The sequence below is a fragment of the Accipiter gentilis genome, chromosome 7 (assembly GCF_929443795.1).
Source record: "Accipiter gentilis chromosome 7, bAccGen1.1, whole genome shotgun sequence".
In the NCBI taxonomy this organism is placed as follows: domain Eukaryota; kingdom Metazoa; phylum Chordata; class Aves; order Accipitriformes; family Accipitridae; genus Astur; species Astur gentilis.
Genome location: NC_064886.1, coordinates 41,878,986 through 41,903,957, shown reverse-complemented (window position 1 = coordinate 41,903,957; position 24,972 = coordinate 41,878,986). Strand labels below are relative to the sequence as shown.

General features: G+C 46.9%; 1 protein-coding gene and 1 non-coding gene across 11 annotated transcripts in view; both read left to right on the top strand.

Moving 5' to 3' along the window:
* The first annotated feature begins 2,180 nt into the window (after positions 1-2,180).
* Positions 2,181-2,253, top strand: TRNAM-CAU (transfer RNA methionine (anticodon CAU)). The gene has a single exon. It is a non-coding gene; the product is annotated as a tRNA-Met (tRNA).
* A 427-nt stretch (positions 2,254-2,680) lies between these two features.
* FBXO31 (F-box protein 31) overlaps positions 2,681-24,972 on the top strand; it is a 29,181-nt gene continuing 6,889 nt past the window's right edge. For 3 of the 10 annotated variants that reach the window (XR_007506804.1, XM_049806758.1, XM_049806757.1), the window contains exons 1-9: positions 2,681-3,084; positions 11,764-11,835; positions 14,133-14,219; positions 18,702-18,778; positions 20,143-20,310; positions 21,045-21,119; positions 22,837-22,946; positions 23,687-23,840; positions 24,493-24,845. Coding sequence is in view for 9 of the 10 variants with exons in the window: in XM_049806758.1 (XP_049662715.1) it covers positions 2,697-3,084; positions 11,764-11,835; positions 14,133-14,219; positions 18,702-18,778; positions 20,143-20,310; positions 21,045-21,119; positions 22,837-22,946; positions 23,687-23,840; positions 24,493-24,845 (1,484 nt within the window). In the remaining variant the exon portion in view is untranslated. Of the gene's footprint in view, positions 3,085-3,203; positions 5,611-5,946; positions 6,623-10,003; positions 10,022-11,763; positions 11,836-14,132; positions 14,220-18,701; positions 18,779-20,142; positions 20,311-21,044; positions 21,120-22,836; positions 22,947-23,686; positions 23,841-24,492; positions 24,846-24,972 lie in introns of those variants that run through there. The other 7 variants (XM_049806763.1, XM_049806762.1, XM_049806761.1 and 4 more) reach the window with 7 other exon arrangements.

The following is a 24,972-nucleotide window of genomic DNA, read 5'->3' as shown; positions in this document are numbered from 1 at the left end:
ATTCTGTTATCAGCACTCTGTTCTGCACCAGCTCTCTGGATTCTGGCCCCCAAAGACCTTCACTGCCGCCCAGCCTCCAAACTCTCTGCTTGTAACTGTCGTGTGATGCTCCGCAAGAACAGCACTGGAAACCTTTTCTGCCTGGGTCTTGAAACTCGGAGTGAAGATAATGATTGTTTCTCCTCTCTAATGTGATGAGAGGCTGGGGTTCCCCCACTCTGCTCCATGGGAAGGGGAAATGCGGTCACCCCAAGCACTGAGAGCCCACAGGGCTTGTTGCGTTGCCTCTGACTTTGCTGGGCTTTGCTCCCTGCCAGGTGACATCAGTGCATCGTGCAGATGGGCACTGCCTTTCAGCCGGACAGATTTTTCCCCTTCTTCCTCCTAATCTGGAGGAAATGGGCAGGGAGTGATGGAGCTCCATGGGAACTGGCATGGATTTATGATGGGCTGTCCTGCCTTCTCCTGGGTTGGACTGGCAAGGGGGTCAGTGGGGCAGGGGGAAGGTCTGATCCCTGAGGGATGGAGCAGGACGCGGTGGCTCAGCAGCTGTGAAGCCAGGGCTGTGGGATAAGGCTATAGGGGTCAGGTGGGTGAGGGAAAGGGAGAGAAGGCTGTAGGGTGCTTAGGCACAGCGGGAGCATTCGGAGGAAAAGGAGAAAGAAAGTCCAGATAAAAATAGAAAATGCAAAAGAGGGAAAAGCATGTGTGTGCTGTAGACTGCTGAGTTTCTGCTCGAGGCAATGTCACCAAGGACATCCTTTGTTTCATTCACATGAAAATCCTTGCCATCAGTACTTTTCCTGTCCTCTCCATGAATCCATCAGTTCCTAAACAAACAGACATGACAAGGCCTTCTAGAGCTGTGTCAGAAACTTTGAGTACCAGCTGAGCGTAATGTAACATGGGGGGAAAGTCATGTGATTCAGTACAGGTGGAAAACAGCTACAGACATATTTCCAAACAGTTGATATTTGGTTTAGGTGACTCATTGTCCATGTGCCTGGTTTTAGATGCTTGGAGCAGCTTTTCTTAATTTAATCAGAACTGTGGGCACTAAACTTGTCCGTCACTGGAGCCCCAAAGGATTAGCACACTATTAAAAATGACATCCTCATTCTGCACGTGGGCAGTGTTGGAGGGAGGAATGCAGCGGTTCAGGCTGTAAGAAGCCGTGCATTTACTCATCCTGTGGTTGCAGCAATTTTGTTCATACCACAAGCCTTGCAGCCTGCACTCATGATCTGATCATCCCCTATGCATAGCCATCCAGATCCTTGGAAATCAGGGTATTGTCCTCCTGACAACAAGAGCTGCCTGCTAGACCCTTGGCAAAATCCTTGGGCTGTCCAATGCAACCCGAACATCTCTCCTTGTCTGGTGGGACTGATGTCCAAAAGTCTGTTCCTCCTTCATCTTCTGCCAGTCGCTCACTCTGCAGGCAAACAACCTCACTGCAGTGATCCTTGTGGGCGAGGTTTGGAGACTTTCTGCATCAATTAAATGTCTGTTTTCCCGTTGTCTTCCAATTTAGGTATTTGTTGCTTGATTGTCATGGTGACCGCTGCCTTGAGACCCTCACTGAGGGTGAGGCCTGTTGATTAGGATTCAGGGCAGCACTGCTGCCGGCATCGCAGGGGACCCTCTTCTGCACTGAATGCACAGAGTTCATTTCACTGCAGAAATCCCAGTCGAACAGCGACTCTTCACAGCAGAGAGGCAAACGAGGTTAGTTTAATTTTTGTAATTGCGTGGAAACAACTTGATTTCCTTGCCTGCGTCTTGTCAATGCAGCCCTCGCAATCCATTCCAAGCCAGCAGAGCTGGATGAGGATGTTGCGGAACACTGAAGGACCCTTTCAGGAATGCAGCTGTTTTGCAGACCAGCATGGGAAAGAGGAGACATTTGCAAAAAATGTCAGGTCTGTCTTGCAGAAAAGCATGGGAAAAGAATGAATTCGGGAAAAAAAAAAAAAAGAATTTGGGGGGGGGAAAAAACCCAAAACCAAAACACAACCCCAGATAGGTCTCTCCTGCAGCAAAAGGAGCCATTTGCAAAGAAACGAGGTTTCTCAGGCAGCACCCCAAGGAATAAGCACTAGGGAGGTCCCGGGGGGGGGGGGGGGGGGGGGCGGGCGGGGGTGCAGAAGGGCGCGGCGCGGGAAAACGGTATTCGAGGAGCCTCGTTAGCGCAGTAGGTAGCGCGTCAGTCTCATAATCTGAAGGTCGTGAGTTCGATCCTCACACGGGGCAGTAGCGGTTTCCTCCTTTTTTTCCCCCTGCAGGGCCTTTGAAGGGAAGGGGGTGTGTGTTTGTATATATGTATGTTTTGTTTTTTTTTTTAATCGAATTGCAGCAGGGGGCGGGACCGGAGCGAGCCCCACAGGCCTGGCAGCGGCCTGCAGCACCGGCCGTTACCGGGGACGTTACCGGGAGCACCGGCTCCCCGCCAGGCGCTCGGTCCCCCCGCACGCTAGGGGGCGAACTCACCCCGGCGGGCTCGACCTCCCGGCTGACTCTTCTTGTCTGGGCGGGGCGGCTAACGGCCCGCGGCACGGCCGTTTATCTGCGGGGGCGTGGCGAGCCGGCGGGAGAGGCGTTGATTGGCGGCGCCGCGCAGGTGGGCGGGCCCGGCGACGCAGTGCGTCGCCGCGCACCGCCCCCACCCCCCGCCCCGGGGCAGAGCGGTTGCGGCCATGGCGGTGTGCGCTCGCCTCTGCGGGGTGGGTCCGGCCCGCGGCTGCCGCCGGCGGGGAGCGGCTCGGGAGCAGCGGCGTGGTGGAGCCGGCGACAGCGAGCCCGACACCGACACTGACCCAGAGGAGGCGGGCGGCGGCGGCGGCGACGACGAGGAGGCGGCGGCGGCGGCGGAGCGCATCGAGGGCGGGAGGCCCGCGTCGCATCTCGCTGAGGCCGGCCCGGCCGGGCGGGCCCCGCTGTCTCTTCTGGAGCTGCCCCCCGAGCTTTTAGTGCAGATTTTCGGCTCTCTGCCCGGTACCGATCTGCCCAGCCTGGCTCGAGTCTGCACCACTTTCCGTCGCATCCTCCGCACCGACACGATCTGGCGGCGGCGCTGCCGCGAAGGTACCGCCCGCCCCGAGGTGGGGGGCCGGGGACGCCCTGAGGAGATGGTCCCCGGGGGGGGGGGTCGGGTGGTGGTGCAGGGTGGGGGGAGCCTGGAGGATGCAGAGAAGAGATGGGGCCGGGGGTGCAAGGTCAGGGGCCCGGAGGGTGTGGGGAAGCTGATGAGGTGTGGAGTGGGGGTCCTAAAGGGGTGCAGGAAGGAGCTGGGGCCTGAGGGGGTGCGGGTTTTGGAGCTATGAGGGGTGCAGGGCTCCGTGTCTGGAGGGTGGAGAAGAGGGCAGCTATCCCGTCCTCTTGGACACGGTCCCTTCTTGGTGGCATTTTCTGGAAAAGGGGTGATGTGTGAGCAGTTCTAGCAAAGGGCATCAGGCTGGGGTTGTTCTCCGCGGTGGCACCTGGAAAGGAGAAATGGGGATGGGACCAGGCTCAGGCCTTGGCAGATGATGCCTCCATGTAGGGTGTCCTTGGGTGTGGATGGGGTATTTCAGGCGGCGAGGATAGGGAATGATTAGTCCCTGCACAATGGGGCTGCACTGGGGAAGAAAGGAGTCCTTGGGTGTGCAGGTGGGGGTCCTGGAGCTGTGGAGGCACAGCAGGTAAAGCTGGGGTCTAGTCAGTGGGTGGAGGAGGGCAGGCCTGGGTAAGGTCATCCATTCCTGGCCCGTCTCAGGAAGCACGGTGCCACGCTCGGAGGGGTTCCTGGTTTGCCTGTGCATTTTCTGTTGCAAGGATGCTGTGCTGCCTTAATGCAAAGGCTTGGGGGTTGGTTGGGGTTTTTTTTTCAGTAGTGCCTCAGTTCTGTGTTGCTGTGGCCCTGTTCTGTTAGGCTGTGATTCTTACTCTTTACTCCTTGTCCTTTTCCTCACATCAGTGTGTCTCTCTGTCCTGTTTGTTAATCCAGCGGCTGTCCCACCCTCCAAGGGCTGTCTTGTTGTGCTCATCATCTCTCTAAATAGTGTGATCCTGCCAGGTGCATCTGCTGCCAGCACATGAAGTCATGTATATTTTGTTGTTGTTGTTTGTTTTCTGTTTTTAATACCAGTGAGGGCATCGGGATGAAGAATTTAGGTATGTCAGAGTGGCTGCCTGCCATAGGCAGTGGGATCAGCTCAAATGCATTAAACCTTGCAGGAATGAATTCATGCCTTATCAGCACTCTCCAAGAACCCTTGGATAGTACAAAGGCTGTACCTGGAAAATGTATACCAAAGCATTCTTATTTCTTAGGTCAGCATGGGATGATCCCATTGTCCCAATAACTTGACATTGTTTTTCGGAGACAGGCTAATAAAATGGTATTCATTCTTTCCTTATATTCCTCTACTGACATAGAGTCCTCATGGACGTTTGTGTGTTTCATGAACGGTTTGCAAAACTTCACTGGTAAATTATTTTGATAGGTTATGATCCTGGCAAAATGTTTATATAGAAATGTACATAACTTTTAAATATAGGCTAGATTGTCTTGTAAAGGAACCACTAAAGTAGACCTGATGGGGAAATAAATTTATTTATTAAATTCATGACTGCTTCTTGGATTTTCTTGCCAGTAGATAAAGCAGTGTTCAAAAGCTTAGCTGAAATTTAAAGAAACATTGGGCTTTGTATGACTTAAACTAAACCAGACAGGAAGGGAAAGTATAAGACTGCCCTTTTGTCTCAAGGCCCGTAGCTAGCTACAAGGTGAGAGGTGCATAGAACAGATTTTTATTCTCTTTTCACACACAGTTTCTTGTGTTTCCCCAACATATCCATTCCAACTACTGTTAGAGAACTTATTGGTGGACTGCTGGTGTGATTGAAGTAGACCTTGTACCAAAGGCATGGTGTGCAAGCTGTGCTGAGCAGATAAGGGTCAAGTTCCTGGCTGAAAAACTTACTACATCTATGAAAGTGTTACTGCAATCTTTTAACCAGTCATGTTCTCCAAGCAGTTCCTAATCTGGACTTCTTGCACTGTTCATAGGGCTTTGCATTGCTCTACACAGCAGTGAAGTAATTACAGTTGTGGTAGTACTGTAACTTTGAGTATTTGTACGCGTGAATATAAAATTGGTCATCACTTTGTGGAGCTGTTTTGCACTTAAATTTCTCTGCATATATTTCAGTGATATGTTGCACATGCTCAGCTGCTGAGTGTGTTCAGATGTGAGCGTGCAACTGTGTGATGAGTGCAACTACTTGAGGACGTATATGGACATCAGGTATTAGTATATAAATACACATATAAAATTTAGAATATCCTGTACTGTGTTTCTGTATAGCTGTACATTGGTGACTGTATGATAGTCAAACATAAAATGTAATTACTTTTTGTAATGTTTTTTAAAAACAAGCCACTTCCCAACTGAGGACAGTTCTTAAGTGTGTGCTTGTATCTGCCTGAGTCTTCTTGTGAAGCTGCCTGTCCTGGAAACGGAGTGAGAGCACATGTGCCTCTCCTAGCATACTTCTTGTATTGATGGCTTATTCACTCTGAAGCCTACTGATGATGTTCCACAGCTGAGCTCTTTGAGGAAGTAACTGGTAAACTTCAACTTTGTGTCAGTTGCATATGCAAAACTGTTTGTATTTTCCGAATGTACAACAGTAAAGAGACAAGAAAGACAATCCTAAAATTAAACGGAATGGTTTTTCTCTGAGAGAAGCTGATTGTTGCAGTGCTTTGTTTTAGCCATTTTCTACCTTCATCTTGGACAGGGGCAACGCTGAATGTAAGAAAAAGCCTGGCCGTTGCCTGAGTCAGATGGGGCACTCAATCCCTTGAGCATTGCTGTCTTGCTTTCGCACTGCTTTGGGCCAACTCAGTGTATTTATTGGGTTTGTGTGGCAAGGGTTCAGTAGCGGGATGGGGTGTGGGGGTACAGGGGTCACTTCTGTGAGAAACTGCTAGAAGCTTCCACTATGTCTGACAGAGCCAATACCAGCCGGCTCTAAGATGAACCTGCTGCTGGCCAAGGCCGAGCCCATCAGTGACCGTGGTAGCGCCTCTGTGATGACATACTTAAGAAGGAAAAAAAGTTGCGGCAGGCACAGAAACGGCAGCTGGAGAGAGAGGAGTGAGAACATGTAAGAGAAACAACCCTGCAGACACCAATGTCAGTGAAGAAAGAGGGGGAGAAGGTACTCCAGGCGCCGGAGCAGAGATTCCCCTGCAGCCCGTGGTGAAGACCATGGTGAGGCAGGCTGTCCACCCCATGGAGGTCCACAGTGGAGCAGATATCTGCTGGAGCAGGTGGGTGCCCGAAGGAGGCTGTGACCTACTGGGAAGCCCGCGCTGGAGCAGGCTCCTGGCAGGACCTGTGGATCTGTGGAGAGAGGAGCCCATGCTGGAGCAGGTTTGCTGGCAGGACTTGTGACCCTGCGGGGGACCCACGCTGGAGTGGTCTGCGCCTGAAGGACTGCAGCCCGTGAAAGGGACCCATGCTGGAGCAGTTCGTGAAGGACTGCAGCCCATGCGAACGACCCGCGTTGGAGAAGTTCGTGGAGGACTGTCGCCCATGGGAGGGACCCTACACTGGAGCAGGGGAAGAGTGTGGTGAGTCCTACCCCTGAAGAGGATGAAGCGGCAGGGACAATGTGTGATGAACTGATCATAACCCCCATTCCCTGTCCCCCTGCGTCGCTGGGGGAGGGTAGCTAGAGAATCTGGGAGTGAAGCTGTGCCCAGGAAGAAGGGAGGGGTGGAGGGAAGGTGTTTTGAGATTTGGTTTTATTTCTCATTACCCTACTCTGGTTGATTGGCAATAAATTAAGTTAATTTTCACCAAGTCGAGTCTGTTTTGCCCGTGATGGTAATTCATTGCGCGATCTCTCCCTGTCCTTATCTTGACTCATGAGCCCTTTGCTATATTTTCTCTCCCATGTCCAGCTGAGGTGGGGAGTGATAGAGCAGCTTTGGTGGGCACCTGGCATCCAGCCAGGGTCAACCCACCACACTCAGCTGTAGATTAGTCTTGAGAACGTGTTGTGATTAGTGCAAGCATCTAGAGGACTTGTCTTCCTGAAAGTGGAGTGGCTTTTGCTGGTGACTGTGAACTGGGAGTGTGCTGGGATTGACCAGAAGTAGTTGTGTAACACTGGCATGGCTGTTAGGGCTGTTGTCCTTTTATCATTGCAACTGTTCAGGGTAAACAATGTCTCTGAATTGCTTCTTTGGCAAGAAGAGGATTGCAGTTGCTTTCATGTTTTCTATAAATAGGAGATTGCTGATCTCTGCAGTGGGAGCAGAATTAAAGCTTGTTTCACCCTGGCTTGTGGCCTGACCTACCTTGATTAACACCTGATAGTCCATTTTAAATGGTAACCACTTTCATCTTAAAACAGCAGGAGTGCAGCACAACACCTGGAAACAGACCAGTAATTCAGAATAACCAGACCTAGAACTTGGATTAAAAGGCTTTTGTTTGTGAAAACAAGCTCCAACGCCTTTTGTACCTGCTGAAATATGTCAGCCAAGGTGTTAAAGATGCTAACCTTCAGCAAGTTTTATAGAAAGAGGTGTCTGTGGAGAAGAGTGGGAAATTAGTTTATGTACTCACTCAGTGAGGGGACTGTTGCATGGAGTTCAGCTCTTACAGGACTCTGGAGAATCCATGCAGGAGTTTGATCTACAGCTGGTCCCACAACAGGAATAATTTCTTCTAGTGCTGCACACTAGTAAATGCGAAGGTGGTTTTAATAAGTCACAAGGCTCTAATCTCCCTTTATGTGAGGTTAAACCATTGTATAGTGTGTTTCTTTAGTGACCCACAGTGGGCTTTTCTTCATCTCTGACCACATTCTTTGTCAAGATGCTGTCTAAAAGCCAATGGCTGTTTCTCACTGCTGATGGCAGGTGCTCGCTAGCCATAGCCACCCTTCAGAGGGTCTTTCTTAGATCTGTTTGTAAGCTGTAGATCTGAAGCTACCCATCTTTTGCGTTAGGGTTTCTGCAAACGCTTTCATTTGTTGCAGATCAAATCTCCTTTTGCTCAGCTCTGTATTTGCGGCTGCAAAATATCTCGGTGGTAACTACAAGCCTTCCCCTGGGAGAAATGTTTGGGAAAGTATTTGGTGTATTTTAATTTGATAGTTCAGCCTTTGGAAACAAGAAGCCAGTTCCAAACTTGTCTGCCTGGTATTTCAGAGGTGCTAGCTTGAGAATCTCCCATTTTTGCGGTCTCTGAAATAAATCCAGTAAGTTTCTATGTCTTCGGTTCTGTGTACAGCCTTGTAAAGAGGCATTTATTCAGGAGTAACGGGAGGTGTTGATTATTCAGGGCACAGTTGAAACTTAGCAATGGTAAGGGTGTCAAGCTCTACCAGACATCATAATTTCCTCTGAATTGCATGCGTCCACATGCAGTGCTTGCAGCTGCTTACTAGCATTGCCACGCTGAGAAAGAGAAAGCAGTAATTTGGTCTTTGATAGGAGTGCAGGGGTCCTTCCTTACCTGGGTTGGAAGAGCCCTGTTTGCTTGCTTGTTTTTTAAACTTCAGTGTAGGCCACAGAAGGAGGTGGTTGATGCGGCTTCTTGTAGAAAGGAGAAGGGAACGTGAGGCTTAGAAGAGCTTATGGTGAGAGCAGGTCAGGGAGTAAATTACGCTTGCAAAAGTGTTAGTGCAGTTCATAATAAAAGGAGTCTGCCTTTCCAAGTCCTTTAAATTCCAGTGCATGTGACCATGGAAACAGCAGCGTGTCACTGTGTGTTTGGTAAATCTTTCGAGTGCTCCTTATAAACCTAATAAAACAGGCTTTCCAGCTGGTCAAGTAAGAACTTTAAAACCAATTTCTATCCTTGCTTTTGAAGCAGGATTAAGTAGCCATTTGCTAACGGTATAAATTTCATATGTGAATTTCTGTGACTATTAACTCCTTAAAATACTTTACTTGGTGAGCTATTGCACTGAGATATGTTTCCTTAAAATAGACTTAATTGCACCAAAGTGGAATTTCCCAGGAAGCTTGAGCCCTTCAAAGCTTTCTTGGAAAAGGCTTTCTATTCTCTGTAAAGAAAACCTTATCAGTTTTATTTTTCTGTAACTATCTTGAAGCTCTACTGTTAATTTTATGTCCCTCATGTCTTCTGGATTAAAAAGAAATGGCCAGCTTTCTTGCTTGTGATATTTGGAGTTTTTGTAGGCACTGTGAGCCAAAAGACTGATTTTTCCCATCAAGCAGCCATCATGGTGTTAACAGCTCATGGGTCAGAAGAGCTTAAGGGATGCACTTACCCGGAGCTAAGCCATCGCTCTGGGATTTCGGCTCTTTGTAGTTGTTTGCTGAACAAAACAGGATAAGGACTAGTTAGCATAAAATGAGATGAGTGTTAAAGCACACAAAAATGAGATAATTTTTTTTCTTGATAATACTTTCTTATAAGCCTTGGATGTCTAATGTCAAATAGCGTGCAGCAATACTGAAATTCTAAATTTTTGTCTCTTTTTTTTTTTTTTTTTTTTTTAAAGGCACTTGCTATTACTTGGGAGAACTTTGAATCTTTCCAGGAAAGATTTGAACTATACCACTTAGGAAATGTACCATTAGTAGTGGTTTGGCTTTCATAAAATTTCACTGCAGGGTTACGAAGGGTACTTGCATGAAACTGGGATAGAGCTTTTAACATCAAATCACTTCCCACCCCATCCTGTTGTTTCAAGATACCTGCTGGTAGCGGATCTACTGGGCACTGCACTGCATTGAGACTGCACTCAAACTGATTTACAGATCTACTAGGGAAAACGCTTTGCGAAAAATTAGCACCTTCTGGAGGAAGAGAGAATGTCACTGTGCTAGTACTGCTATTAGAGAGCAACACAGAGAAATGCCATTTGGGCAGGATCCTCTGCATGTCTCCTCCCTTTCTGATGCAGTATAAATATCTTCAGTGACACTGAATTTAATCTAGCTGCAATGCCTGCTGCACAGTGTGCGTCTTACTGATTCTCTGGCCAGGTGAGTGTTTGTATGGAAAGAGCTGGCTGTTTCCAAACAGCAGGCTATGACCACACTGTTTCTGTCATCTTACAAAGATCTCTAACTTCCTGATCAGCTGAGGAAACATACCGTTCCCTCCATCCCTTTGATGTAATTACCAAACATGTACCCACTTGTGTACATATGCAGACCAGTGGTTGAAAGCTGTGCTAAGTCTGGCAGGAGGGATAGACACAGGGTGACCTGCAGGGTGGGTCTGAATTTCCAGCCTCTGGCAGAGCTCTTGTTTCATAAATCTGCAGAACGGCTGTGTCGGATCAGCTGGCTGTAGCCCAGCACCAAATAGCTTGTTTGTGCTGGGCTGGATGTACTTTCCTGCAAGCTTGTCTGTCTGCTCTCTGGCTAATTGTGCTTCCTCATCCCACTTTGTGTTTGATAACGCTTAGAGCTTCCTCTGACTTTTGCAACGGAAGTCAGCAGGAACTTTGCCACTGACTTTTGCATCTTTTAACGAAGGGCAATATGTTTGTTCTACCTTCTTCCCACTCTTACCTTTACTGAACTTGCTGCTTACCCGAAGTGATGTTATGCAGAACGTGTATTCCCTGTAGGCAGGCTGACAGTAAGCTTTGCGTATGCTTTATCATCATGTACACGTACCACAAGTGTATTTATAGACAGGAGGAGGTTGAATTCATTCAGGGAAACTTCTGCTTTTCTCGTATATGAAAAATGAATTCTCAATTTGCAGTAGGTTACCAGCATTAGGTAGTGGTATTTGGCAACCACAGTGATTGTTAATTCAAGGAAGCTCAACTGAGGATAAGTTTCATATTTAATGATTTGATGAAGGTCTTCACAGATACACTTTTGTGTCAAATAACTGGCAGATGTTTGGTATTGCTAAGGAAAGCTGGTGTTTGGTCTGTGTTGTAGATGTCTTTGATGTCAAGGAGGGTAGCTTTCCATACTGAGATCTATCAGGGTCACTGCAGCAGGGTGTTTTTTGTTGCTGATGATTTTTTGGGATCTCCCTCCTCTTGCTTCCTCCTTCTGGTCTTCTAAGGATTTCTTGCATTGAGATGTTAGTACTTGCTTTTATTTTTTGAAAGTTTCTTAGAAGTTCGGCATTGGCTTCCTGAAAATGAAAGGAGAGAATCTCATTTTCTGCTTCAAAGCTGTCTTTAAGATCTCTCGATTGCTTTGTTTTCAGGGTGTTCTGTAAGCAATCAAAGGCATTTGAGTGTACAACAGACCCATCTCAATCTGATCTGCTTTCAAGTGTAACCATATTTGTACATGCTGATGCCTGTTTTATGTCTCCATTTCATTCTTTAAAGTCTGTGACCTTTTCTTTAGGATCCTAATAAGCAGTTTTCCCTGTTGGATACCTCAGTGGGAGTAGATAATTACTACATACAATCATGATTTGATCTAAATGGGCGTACAATCCCAGCTGGAATGAGTATGTCTTCCACATTTCATGCTCTTTCTGGTCTAGATGTAAGCATCTGCAACTTTGCTGTGTTGATTATGGTGTGTTTGTTGCAGGCATTGCTTGTAAAATGTGTTAGATTCCTAAACTGCAATGGAATTACATCTAGTTTTCTCTTCAAAACAGAAATAAGATTCTTGGATTAATGTACCAGCTTGAAAGAATGCACCTAATAAGATCTCATTTTTGCTCAAACAGTAGATACCAGGATCCTGGGTAGAACACCTTTGTGCCAAAGCTGACATTATTGTCTGTGTCATTGCAGAATATGGTGTCTGTGAAAACTTGCGGAAATTGGAGATCACAGGAGTGTCCTGTCGAGATGTTTATGCCAAACGTAAGTGATAAAACTGATATAGATCGGTATGTCCTTGCTTAGTACCCATTTTGAAAGCATATACATGTTGAATATTTATTAAACTTTGATGGTATAAGTTATTCAGACTTACTTGCTAATGGCAGGGGTTTCATCTGTGAAGTTGGACATGTTTGGAGTTTTATTTAGTACTAAGCAGATGCCAAGAATTGGGATGTGTATGCCCCCCAATCCTTTGGTGGGGAGAGAGCATGTAATTTAACTTTATAATAAAGTGTATTGAGGGTTTTTTATCCTTTCCTGTTTTGCCATTTTCAGATCTTGCTAAGGAATTAACTGATATTTTTTCATAGCCCTAATGTAGTCTCGATCTCAGTGAAAGGATGCTGTTATATGCTGACAGTGGGAAAGCGCTGTAGGTAAAGGGACGAGCGTTCCTCTGGGCTGCTCCTGAAGGAGGAGAGCCTGGCAGGGCTGGGCCTCTGCTGAGGTGTCAGTGTGTTTTAGGAATGTCTGGGGGAGTGAGACCCCAACTCCTTAGACCCACTGTGCCTTCTGCAAGGTAGGGATGCACATCTTCTGTCTTACAGTAGGGAGGGGTGGGGGGAACATCGGATGAGAGAAACCAGGGTTGGCTAAGGACTGAATGGAGGCTTGGATCCATGGTGAGGCTGTCTCCCCTGTCACCAAATCTTGCCCTTTGCAGTTAGAAGCTGAGCTGGTTGCTCAGCCTCATGAAGCTCCCAAGAGCTCCCATACCAGCACTGCCAGGCTGTGTTGTCTTGGTTCCCCACCGCAAATTTTGTAAGGGAGTTACCTGGGGTCCTTAGGATAAAAACCAAGATTTAACCTGTTCAAAGAAGGTCCTGCTTCATGAAACAAAAACAGAGAGATCAATCATGAGAGGTCTCTGTAGGCTTTGCAGACCCAAAATCTGGCTCAGCTTCTACATGTGCTGTATTTGCTGAACACTGAAGCAGCGATGACCTCAAGCATTAATCTTAACACTGGAAAGAAGAACAGATAGAAGGGTTTTAATCCCATCTTTAATAGACTTGCTGAGCATCCGCAGGAAAATTATTTCATCACCTAGTGTCCCTCTTTACCTATTTGTGCACTAGGAATGGAACTGCCTAATTTTCCTGGGCGGGAGGGCCGAGTGATGCTGAACTGGCACTTTGATTTCCACAGAGAAATCTTGATAGCGCTTGAGGCCTCCCTTATTTCCTATTCAGTCTGGTATCTCTGTATGACACTGGTGTGGTAACAGCCATGCAGCACATGCCATATTGGATCTTAATTCTGCATTGCCGGTCTTGAATGGCAGAACATCTCTTCATGACCTGTAGTCTTTTTCACTACAATAGTTCCATGGTTCAGATGTATTAAAATGATATTTAGTGGTTTTTTTTATACACAAGTTATATGTAAAAACAGCCTTACTGGCTCACAACAATGGTCTCTCTCTAGCCCAGTACTGTATCTCACAGCCGTGGATCTGTCTTACACATATGTTTCCAGTCTTCCTTGGCACCAAAGTAGTTTCTGAATCCATAGCTTCCATTGGCAAAGAGTCGCATTTGACATGGGAGAACCATTTCTGTGATAGACTTTATCGCACTTCTGAATAAGGACTGTGTCCATATCCATTCGGCAATCTTAACTAGCAATGGTTGCTCTAAAGTCAGAATGCCTGGCAGCAGTTTCGGGCTTTCAGGGATGCACAATCTTAGCTCTCCTGCTCAGATTCAATAGTTTGCCGTGTTGCAAACACTTAGTGGAACAGTTTTGTGGTGGTGTGACCCCATTTTCTCTACTGTCCCATAAACTTTAATTGCAGAAGAGTTAATTTGGAGCTACTGGCAGGTTGCACATGCACTTTTCTGTCCACTGTTCTGTAAAAAGTAATGTGGGAAATGAGGAACTGAGCTTAAGCGCTAGAAAGCATAACTAATCCAAGGCCTGGGCTACTGTCCGTGTAGTTACTTGGCCTAAGTGGTCATCTTGAGACAGCGGTGCTCATTACAACTGCACTACTGAGTTTGATGAGGATCCTGATTCCACTTTGAATTCACTGGATGCCATTTGTAAATATTGTCTGTGGGAATCTTGAACATGCCAAGTTCTGTGTGAGTAATCCTGCTAACCGGGTATACCCGAGTCTGGGGCTGATGGAAACAAATGGAGCACCACAACTGGAAGTAAAGTCAAAAGAGAGTTTGACTTTCCTGTGTGGTTGGTCCAGATTCATCGTAATGTTACGTGCTGGTTACAGTGGAGCAGAGTTCCCTGGTACTTACCCTGCTGTGTCTGTTCAGGTATAAACCCACGAGTGAAGTCGGGGCGTTTTATGAAAATCCTTCCCGACTACGAGCACATGGAGTACAGAGATGTTTACACCTGCCGTACGTACCTCCTGCTGGTTGATGCTTCCTGCACTAAGCACACACAAGATGCTGCATGGAGTGTGACGTTGCTTTAAGCAAATTATTTTGGGGTGGACCTTGGGACAGCATGGAGGATGCCAGTTAGTCTGTTCTTTCTGTTGCTCGTCAGTGGAGTATTCTGACCCTTTAGAGTGACAGTGTAGGACAGGCAGTGAGGTATGTTGGTCTCGTTTTGATGCTTTGAGTTAGAAAATTGTCCTGACTGGGCACAAAAAGGAGGGTCTCTGTTCACTCTGTTCTTCATGGATTGCTCCTCTCTTAGAACAAAGTATTCAGATACCCTGGTGAGGGCTCCCAAAAGCAAGTTTAAATAAGCTCTGGACTGGCAAAAAGCTTTGTCGTGATCCAGATGAGCTGCATTCAGATCCACAGCCCTTCCCAGTGCAAAATGCTGAGGGTTTCCATGCTAATTCCCTCTGTGCCCAGTGAATCCTTGTAACCATCTCCCTCTCTAGTAAACATTCTGCTGGTGTTTCAGAGATTGTGATTTGCTTTCCTCAGTGAAATAGCTGCTCTGAGTAAACTGTTCCTTCCCTCCTGATGTGTTGAGGGAAGAACAGTAAAACATTGGAGTTCAGCAGGAGTTGGGGGGGGAAGTACTGATTAGTTTACATCAATTAAGGGAGCCAGTACTGCTTAGCATTTGGAGGGATTGTTGAGCTGTCTCTAATGCCACTTTGGGTCTGCAGAGTTTTGCAGACTCAAGATACTAACTCACTGGTGCTTGGGAATGTAGTTTTTCACACATGCTAATGAGTGGAGTGGATGCTGCAGACTTACCTGTGCTAACAAAAGCAGTCGAGCATCGGCCACGCAGAGAAGATGGTGTCTTTAATGTGAGTCATGACAGACAAGCAGCAGCAGTGCTACAGCAGGAATCGGTAGAAAGTTTTAGGTTCGACAGTCCTGCCTGTCAACACCAGCCTTCTTCTGGAGCTCGATGGGAAGGAGAGGCACGTCCAAGCTGTCCCCCAGGATGAGGGATTCCTTTGTAGATTGTTACCTGGCTGTTTGCTCCAAACATGCCGTTTGTGGTGGCTCTCATACGGCATTTTGTGCTGTTCCCTCAGTTGTTCATGCTTTAGCTGCAGCCCCAAACTTCTGATGTCTCATGCCCCTTTTATCTAGGGTTGTGTTGTAATTACTTGGGGAGCAGTCAATGTAGTTTAAGATGCAATTGCCCCTTTTTGCCTTTTTCCCTTCCTCTGTATTGAGACGTGTTGTCAGGATTTACCACGTGACTGCTTCCTAATTTATATTCACGCAGCATTAGCTTGGTTAGCTCAGATCACTTTCCCCAGGGTTTAAGCTAGCCTGGCTGACACTTAGCTCTTTCCACTAGCAGGTCAGTTATCACCAGCTGGGGGGCAGTAACTGCTTACATTCCAACTCATTTTGCTTATAGATACCTTGCTGCATCCTGAGAGTCCAAGAGAGATGTAGTGGATCAGGTCTTTTCCACTCAAAGTGAGCTACCTCTGCTTTAAAGGCTGCAGATTTCACTGAAAACTCCCGTGTTAGGTTTTTGCGTTTCTCTGCCTGTGCTGTCCAAGCTGGAAAGAGGTCATGAAATAAGATTTAGTTAAGACATCTGAAATCATCTGCTCTCTTCCTGTTTTAATAACCCATTCTGGGTTTAACTTGTCTGTTCATACCTATGGTGTCTGCGGTGTGCCAGCACTGTGATGCTTGCTTGAATCGCCATGCATTTGCTCAGTGTCACTTCCTTGTCCTGTGTCTTAACTCTTAACGAAGAGCACAGGCATTAGACCTTTCCCAGGCAGCCTTTGGTTGGTGGGAGCTTGGGGTTTCACTGCTTTTCCTAGCCCATCCCCAGACAGATTCAAGCTGCCTTTCCACCTGAAGAGCCTGCAGGGCCGCTTGGGGCAACATGGGTAATATCTAGGCTGGGTGGGAGTTGTACTGAAGTGTCCAGTGGATGTATTTTTGCTCCATTTGGCAGGATGTGGGTTCAGAAATTTGGATAGGCAAGAGGCTTCTTCAGGATTGAGAAAAAGAGGCAGCATGCATAGCAGAGGAAAACCTTGGAGAAAGACCCAAGTGCTGTTTTCTTTCGAGGAGCAGGGAGGGAAACAACTGTCAGATCCATCCTGTCTCCCGCCAGGGAGAGCCAGAGCTGGAATTCATCAGGTTTTCCCTGCAATGAATGTAGCTGCTGGCTTGCTGGAGCCCGGAGACACCCCAGGCTTGAAAATGGAGCTGTGCTTTTGCTTTGAGACTTGTTTGGGCCTTTGCCCAAGTACCAGTGTTTTCCCCAGTAACTTCCTTTCCTGAAAGAAGGGGAGGAGAAGGAGTCCACAGCTCCCTGAGCAAGTGAGGGAGATGACTTGTCTGTTAAAGTGTCCCTGCTGTGGGCATTGGTGTGGAGGGAGGGTGAGGCTGGGTGAAGCACTGCTCACGCTGCAGCCTGTTTCCCATCAGCTAATCTGGAGAATTCTGTGGTGCCAAACAGCTGGGGTTTTAAAAAAAATTAAAAAAGAAGAGCTGTTTACAGTAGTGGTGCAAGCTAAGCACAGAAGCTGCTATCCAGTGGGTAGGATTCTTCTGAAGGTGAATAGGATTTTTTTGGCCGCCTCCCTCCTTTGCAGCCCCAGGTTGCTGGGTGGTCAGGGCAGATGGTGAAGCAGGCTGTGTCCGTGACTCAGCCACGTTTCCTGAACCTCCATGTCTCCTGGTGAGCTGAGCTGCAGCTGCAGCTGGCTGTTTACTCAAAGTGAGCACACAAACTGCCCTCGACAGGCATGTGCCTTGGAGTGGAAGGGCTTGGCTTGTCAAGCAGACGCTTTCTGCGCTGTTGAAAAGTCCATCGATTGTAGCTACAGCTCTGAAAGTGCTTCTGACAGGAGCTGGGGGAGGAGGGACATCCTCATCACTCTTGCATAACTTGCATCAAGTTTTATGTCCTAAAAAAACCAAAAAAAGCTGGGTTTTATCAGCTCCATGCCAGACAGGGTAGAAGGCAGATTGTGGTGGGTGGAGCAGCTTATGCACATACCATTTATTAATATGTAATTACTGCACTGAGACAAGAAGACTGGGAATGTGGTTTACTTGCTTGCCTTAGTGCTGTTTGTGCTGCACTCGGTTCGCTGGGTGAAACCAGGCCATCAATCTTAAATTGTTTACTGCACAGGAAAAGGCTCCTCCAGGCCAGTTGGCAGCAGCTCTGGACAACCCTCCCTGCTGTCCTAAACCTTTGTGGAAGTTCTCTGCTTTGGTGTAATAAAAACACTCTATAGTTCTTGCTATCTTAAGTAGTTAATGAAACAAAGCTGTTGTAACAGCTGCAATGAAATACAGTTCTTCCTATAAATTGTCGCAAAGCAAAACCAGACCTGTAGGTCAAAATGGGTTATTGTGGCCTTCTGAGTTGGCCATGAACATCATTGTAAGGCAAGTGTAGTATCTTCTTGCCATCTTTGTAGAAATAATCTGCATCCTGTTGTTCCTGCCCAGAATGCCAGATTGCGTGTAATGTCTTTACGTGAAGGTTACTGGTCATGTCAGGAAATTGCATAGACTAAATTAATGGATGACTGTGTAAGGACTGGAGGCAATTAGCATCTCTAAGCTTTCCTCAAGAGAGGACATTTGTTAAGATCGTTCTGTAATAGACGTTTTCTCGTGCTTGCTGAAAATGTTCCTTACTTGTCCTTCCATTTTGGTGGGATTGAAAGTGCACCTAGCTCTCAGATGAGAAATGGAGAAGCCTCACCTGCTGCAGTAGGCTTTGAGGGGAACTTGGAAGCAGCTTTTGGGCACTGCTGGAATGCAGCTGCTTAGAATTTTTAAGGCCGTTACTGACCTGGTAACACAGCCAGATCTCCTGAGCTGGCATGGTCTGTGCGCTTTGCCCGTGCTCTCTCGGTGGCTGTTTTTAAGGATGCTTGACCCTGGAGACAAGTTTGTCTATACAAGGCAGGGAAACTCTTCCAAAATATTCAAATTTCCCTGTTCCTTACTGCTTTTCTGCCCTTCCTTATTTTCTGTTGCTTTGCAGTCTGAGGCATCAAGTACATTTTTGGTAACTGGAGACGGCAGATACTTTATTTGTTTTTAGCTCTGGGTGTATCATGTGATTTGCATTAACAAGGCCGTGTTGCAAAAGTTTTCTGAGAATTCCTAGTGTGGTATCTGTTTGTGTAAAGTCCTGGAGACGTAACTCCTGCCCCCACGCCAGGCCAGGAGCAGGGCTGCAGAGAACAACATAAATCTGTGTGAGCTTGTGGGAAGCCTCAGTTCAGAACTGTCTGGCTGTGGTTGGGTGTAACCAGTTTTCTCTTCCTTAATAAAGACAGTTGTGGGTGGTATTGGTCAGTGTTGTGTGCAGTCTGGTAGCAGTCTTCCTTTTTCTTTCTTTTCCCGAAATCCCAATTCCTTAGCTTGTTGTGCTCACTTCAGTGTCTCACTGTTCCCTAGTGCTGCACCGATACCGACACATCCTGGGATTATGGCAGCCGGACATTGGGCCCTATGGGGGACTACTGAACGTGGTGGTGAGTGAGTACCTCATTCTGGGGGCTGTGGTGTCAAGGACTGATAAGTCTTTTGTATACCGCTTTCTAGACCTCGGTGCCATCTCCATGCTATTGAGAAGTCTGAACAGTCAGCCCTCAAGCAGGTGATTGGGACCCAGAGGTTGCTTATTGGATCTTTTCATCATCACCACCTTTCTCCAGACAGTCCTTTTGTTTTTCAGCTGTACTCCAAACAGCCACAGGAGCACACAGAAAATACAAGGAATGTTTCAGGGAAAGGCTTGGTTTGGAGTTTAATGCTGATATTCCAGTGGCTGGCACAGGAGTCGATTCCTTGTGCATCGAGTACAGCAGAGGTTTTAGCACTGGCCCATTGCTTACTGCATTATCTTTGCCTACAGCTGAACGTTTTGCAAAGGGTTTTGCACTTGCGTTCACGCACCTCTCCTTCCTGTAGTTTGCCGTGCTTTTCACCAGCCATGTCTAAGACTGATGCATCAGATGTAGTGATACTGGTGTAAGACCTATGGAGTCTGGCAGCTCTTGTGCTGCTGAGGAGAGCAGTTAATGAACAACGTTTGACTATGTATTAGTGAGAGCTGGGCCAGAAGTTTGGCTGAAGCCCTTGTTCTTTGCACCAAGGTTCAATAGCTGACAGGTTGAAGCGCAACAAATCACGAGGCCTTTGGGTTTTGCAAGATTCTGTTCCATGAACTGGTATAAGAGTGCATCCAAGTGTGCCAATACTTACATGATATTGTGACCTTATAAAGGCAAGTGTGCCTTTGTGGTGCTGGTCTGCTTTTGTCTCAGATTCCTCTGTTCAGAAAATATCCTTTCTCTGGAATTGCAGAGCTTGAGGGGAAGGATTCTGTTAGGCGTGCAGGAAGAGGGCTGGCACTTGTACCTCTCAGCAGAGGAGATTGTTGCTTCCTGCGCTGTCTGTGAGTAACAGAGCCAAATAATTCCTTGTCCAAAAGGCGCAGATAATCATGAGAAGTAGAATTCGTCTATTCGAGTATGTGCCAGCATGAGCTCTCAAACCAATTAGAGTTTGACTAGCTGTGTGGTCTCTTCAGTGCAGTCTCTCCCTCTGGATCCTGCACACCAAGCAGCCGTCACAAAGTCGTTTGCAGTAATAAAGGCCTGATCATTTTCCAGTGGTGCAGGAAGCCTCGTAAAGAAACCTTCTCCCTCTTCACCAGGGGTGTGCTGTGAGTGCATATGGTCTGGTTTAATTGCTGGAAAGCAGTTTGGAAATGCAGCAAGCTGTTCTACAGCTCCTGCCCTGTTGCAGAACAGGCCCCGAAGTTGTTTGTTGCAAACTCAACAGAAAGCATGCAAGGCTGATCTCGTATGCTTTGTTTCCCATCCCTCTGCAGGTAGATGGTTTGTTCATCATCGGGTGGATGTACTTGCCACCTCATGACCCTCATGTTGATGATCCGATGAGATTCAAACCTCTCTTCAGGATTCATCTCATGGAGAGGAAATGTGCAACAGTTGAGTGTATGTATGGTCATAAGGGACCTCATAACGGCCATATCCAGGTGAGCTCCTCTAGCACTTTCAGCATCATCTATCCTAGGTGCGATGTGTGTGCATGCGCATGCATATTGGCTCTGGAAATGGATTCATCAAAAAACTAGATGAGAATTTTATTTAAGGGATGTGGCTTTCACCACTTTGTTATATGTGTGGATGCCAGCTTGACACTCATTATGTGTCTGACAAGTTGTGTGGGCTGCTCCCCCGCTCTGAATTTGTTCACTGGCAACAGTACAGCAAGGCTGTTGTACTGTCTTCTGTTGGGCTGGAGCATGGTGGGAGGGTGGGAGCACCAGTATGTGTACAGGCTGGGGCAAAGGATATGTAAAATGGCCTTGTGCAGCTGGTGAACGTGTCCAAGCAGACACACAGACCAGTTCTGTTTTACAGCTCTCTCAAGATGGGACCTTGAGAAGGTTATGTAGCATCCATTCAGTACATTGGATGCTTTGAAAAGCTTCCTGAGAGGTTGTTTCCTTTTCTTTGAAGAAGGAAGGTCAAATAGAGAAGCAACTTAAAACTAGTATCTTTCATTAGAATGCATTGGGGTTTTATTGCTTTTATTTCTCTATTCTGTAGGTGATGTACTTGGCATCACTTAATGATTTCTCTGTTGTAGCAAATTCAGTAATGTTTGTTATGTAAAGCATTTACTCTAAGCAGTCTTAGTTACATCATCCTAGGCATCTCTAAACAGGTCTGTAACCTGTTAAATTCTCCTCCATGGTAACTACAGATTGTAAAGAAGGATGAGTTCTCCACAAAATGCAACCAGACAGATCACCATCGGATGTCAGGGGGAAGGCAAGAGGTAAGAGTGCTTTGCCAAGAGTCTGCAGTAAGGCTGTTTGTACATCCCCTTTCTGAAGATAAAGCATTGCTGTCTTACCTAAGCTCTTAGCTAATGTTGGGATCTGGGAGGTAGACTTCTGCCTTCTAGTTTCTGTGTATCAAACATATAGGAAAACCCAGGCTGGTAGCTTCTGGCTGATTTACTACAATCTTTTTTTAAGTGGCTAGAGTTGATCTGTGACTTGAATCAAAATGGAAGTGGCCTCATTTGAATAACTGCAGGATCTTGGGGAACCTCTTCTGTACTTGCCAAGGTGTGGTTTAAGGATCCACTATATGAGATCAATTCAGTGTTACACCTGCAGAATGTCTGGGTGGAGACCCCATGCCTTACCTCAGTGTGTAGCAGGGTGTTGGAGCAGGCTGTTAACGTCCATCCTGTTGAGCAAAAGCTGTTTTAGGCACTTCTCTGTGGCAAGGTGCTTTTTGAGCACCCTTTTTTCTTCCTGTGCCTGTGTCACACACCAGTCCTGTTTGATAGCAGGCCTGTCCAAAGAAAGACAGCAATATGCATTGTGCACCATGCAGCACTTGCCAGACACTGATCTCTGTGGTAATCCTGTTGTTATAATTAAGATCTTTCAGACACAGGCATAGTGTTGAGTACCAGCTGGATTTGAATACCTGCTTGTCAGTGGGGCACCTTTCTACTGCTTGTCGTCTTGGTGGAGGGATTAAAAGCTTCATTTGGTTGTTCATCCTGTGTCTGTGTTGGCTATACCTAGCAAGGCAGATTCCTGACTCAAAGTACATATTTTAAGGTGCAGGTATAAATGTCAGGATGAAAACCTTCAGGTAATACCTGTTCCAGGTAGTGGTGTTTGCTGCCAGGTAGTTAAATGTGACAAATCTGATATTTCAGTTGTTTCTAACAAATGCTTTAAAATGTCTGTCTACTAATGGGAAACAGCTGGGTGAAAGGTTTAGCTAAGTGTTTTCTGGTTCTGTAGCAGATGAGAAATGCTTTAATACTTTCAAAGTGTGCATGGCATTATGGTAATTGGAGGATCCGGCTTTAGAAGATAAAGCAAGCAGGTTTGGAATATGACTTGGTAGGCTGCTATCTTAGTGTAAGCTGTTATCGCGCTAACTCATGGTAGGGTATTAACTTGTCAGAGCTGGTGTAGAGGTACTTCAGGTGATGTTTTCAAAGCACCCTTTGGATTCAGATGCATCAGTATTAAATCAGCAGGATTTAACCCCCTAAATCTTCAGTGCCTTTCAAAAGCTTCCCCTTTTGTGTTTAACATGCCAGGATAGGGCACAGAAGTCAGCTTATGGGCACACAAATGAATTACTGCAAGGTAAGTCAGGATGTAAAGTAGTAGATCAGCTACTTTGCAGTAACAGGCGATGCTTACACTTTTATTCTGAGGAGGCATATTGGTTCTGCCTGTAGTTTATTTGAAGGGGAGCATGTTTATTGTGTGGTGTCTGGCAGGTATGGGGCAGTTACTGTTATCGCTACTTGTTAAGCGTATTTCCAAGCCAGCTCTGTAGCAACACATGCTTGTTCCCAAATCCAGCCGTGATCCTCTGTCCTTGGCAGAGCATATGCCTTCTCTGTGGCTCTGCTGATGAATCATGCTGATGAGGCAAAGTCTTGTTGGGGTACGTCACTGTTGCAAATGAGATGCCTTTTATCTTCCCCCTTTTCTCTTCTCCTTGTGCTGCAGGAATTCCGGACGTGGTTAAGGGAAGAGTGGGGTCGGACTCTGGAAGACATCTTCCATGAACACATGCAAGAGCTCATTTTGATGAAGTTCATCTACACCAGCCAATATGAGTAAGGGCACCAGCTGTTTCTAGGTATTGAGGCTGCTGCAACTTCAAGAGCACATTGGATCATTTGTTCCAAGGATGAGATGCTTGCAATGGGCTTGAACATTGCTCTGGCTGTTATGTCTTTGCAGGCTCTGTGCAAAGATATGGTAAAGCATAGTCCTTTCCAGTTGTACAGAGAAATGAGATGTAATGACAGCAGTTATAATAAGGTTCCAAGTTTTTACAATAACTGTGCACAGTAAGGTGGTTTTGAGCCATTTAACTATTTAATTTGAAGACAGAGCAAATACCCATGGTTCCAAGGAGCTGACTGCTTATTATCCATATTAGTAAGCAACGTGCTTTGTAGCATGCTATGCAGAAATCACACAGTCCCTGAGAACTTGGGTATTTTTAACTGTCACTCCAAACTTCTAATAGCAGCCACCTTGCTGTAGCAAATGTTTAAATATGCTTCACTCTTAGGTTCTCCGGAAATCCTAGGGAGTGAGGAGGTTTACTGTGACCTTGCTGCAGGAGCCTCCTGGTGTGCTAACAAGGACTGGTAGAGAGAAGGGAAAGGAGGGAGCACTTGCATAAATCTAAAGTGAAATCTGTTAAGCTTGTTGGTATTGCTGAAAACACAGATCCCGCCTGTCTCTTGATGACATCCCAAAGCTGCCTGGAGGAGCAGACTGGAAACACACTCCTCATGTCGAGGGATTCTCTCTTAACCTGTCTAACCTTTTGTTTTTTGCACAGCAACTGCTTGACATACCGACGCATCTACCTCCCTCCTAGCAGCCCCGACGACCTTATAAAGCCAGGTCTCTTCAAAGGAACGTATGGGAGCCATGGGCTGGAGATTGTCATGTTGAGCTTTCATGGAAAGAAAGCGAAGGGGACTAAAATCACCGTGAGTGCATTTTCCTTTCTCTCAGATGCTTGTTAAAGTATTCTTGATGCCATGGATCCATAGGAGAGATTTCTGTCTGGGAGGCAGTTGGTTGTTGCCAGCCCAAACCCTCTTCTTTGTAGGGATTGGTGGCATCGGGTGAATCTTAACACATGCAGAGTAGCTAGAACCTGCTCTGCAAAGTTTCTGATGATGACACCTGGCTCCCGCTTCCCTTTTTCTCCCTCCCAGCTGCTTTCTGTGAGCAGCTGGTAGCAGGTCACTGGAGATCACTTGCACGTATCTGAGTACCAAATGTTGGCAGCTCCTTGCTGAAGTCAGGCTGGTGAGGTCCTTTCTCTCTGCAGGGAGGGATTCTGACAAAGTGCAGTTGCAGCTTTGACTTTCACCCTTGCAAGTATGACCTGGCTTGTAGCTTTTGATTTAAAATTCTGTTCCTCGGAGGGGGAAAGCAGAGATGACATAGACAGCTCAGGGAACAACAGACAAGGTCCAAGTGTTTTGGTTTTTTTTTTGTTGTTGTTGTTGCCAAACTGGTGATTGTAGAATAGGGTGAACTGTGTAGAAGTCAAATGATGGAAGTGGGGAGGATACAGGTCTGAACTCTGTAGCACCCTGCCTCTGCAGCCATGCTGTTGCTTCCTGTCTCTAGGGAGATCCCAACATCCCAGCTGGGCAGCAGACTGTGGAGATCGACCTGGCGCATCCTCTGCAGCTACCCGACGTTGAGAACCTTCGCGATTTCAGTGAACTCTCTCGCATTGTCCTGGAGGTCCAGGAGCAGGTGCGTCGGGAGGAGCAGGAGCAGGAACACAGGCAGGAGGAAGAGGAGGCTGCCTCCCAGCCTGCTGCGAAGCCCCTGGGAGGAGAAGGTGCCGAGGGGGAAGAGACTGCAGCTGGGGCGGAGGGGACAACCCAGGACAAGGCACCAGCTTCCCAGCCCTTTGTGTTGCCCATGGGAGTCATATCGAGGAATGAAGACTATCCCCGGACCTGCCGAATTTGGTAACGAGGACTAGTGGTTTTATAGCCCAGTTGTGCCAGTCACTTTGTGAAACGGAATGGGGGGGAGTCTTTGAGGCATGTTCTGTATTTGCTGGGCCTTTAACCTGCATGTGGATCTCCCAGCCCC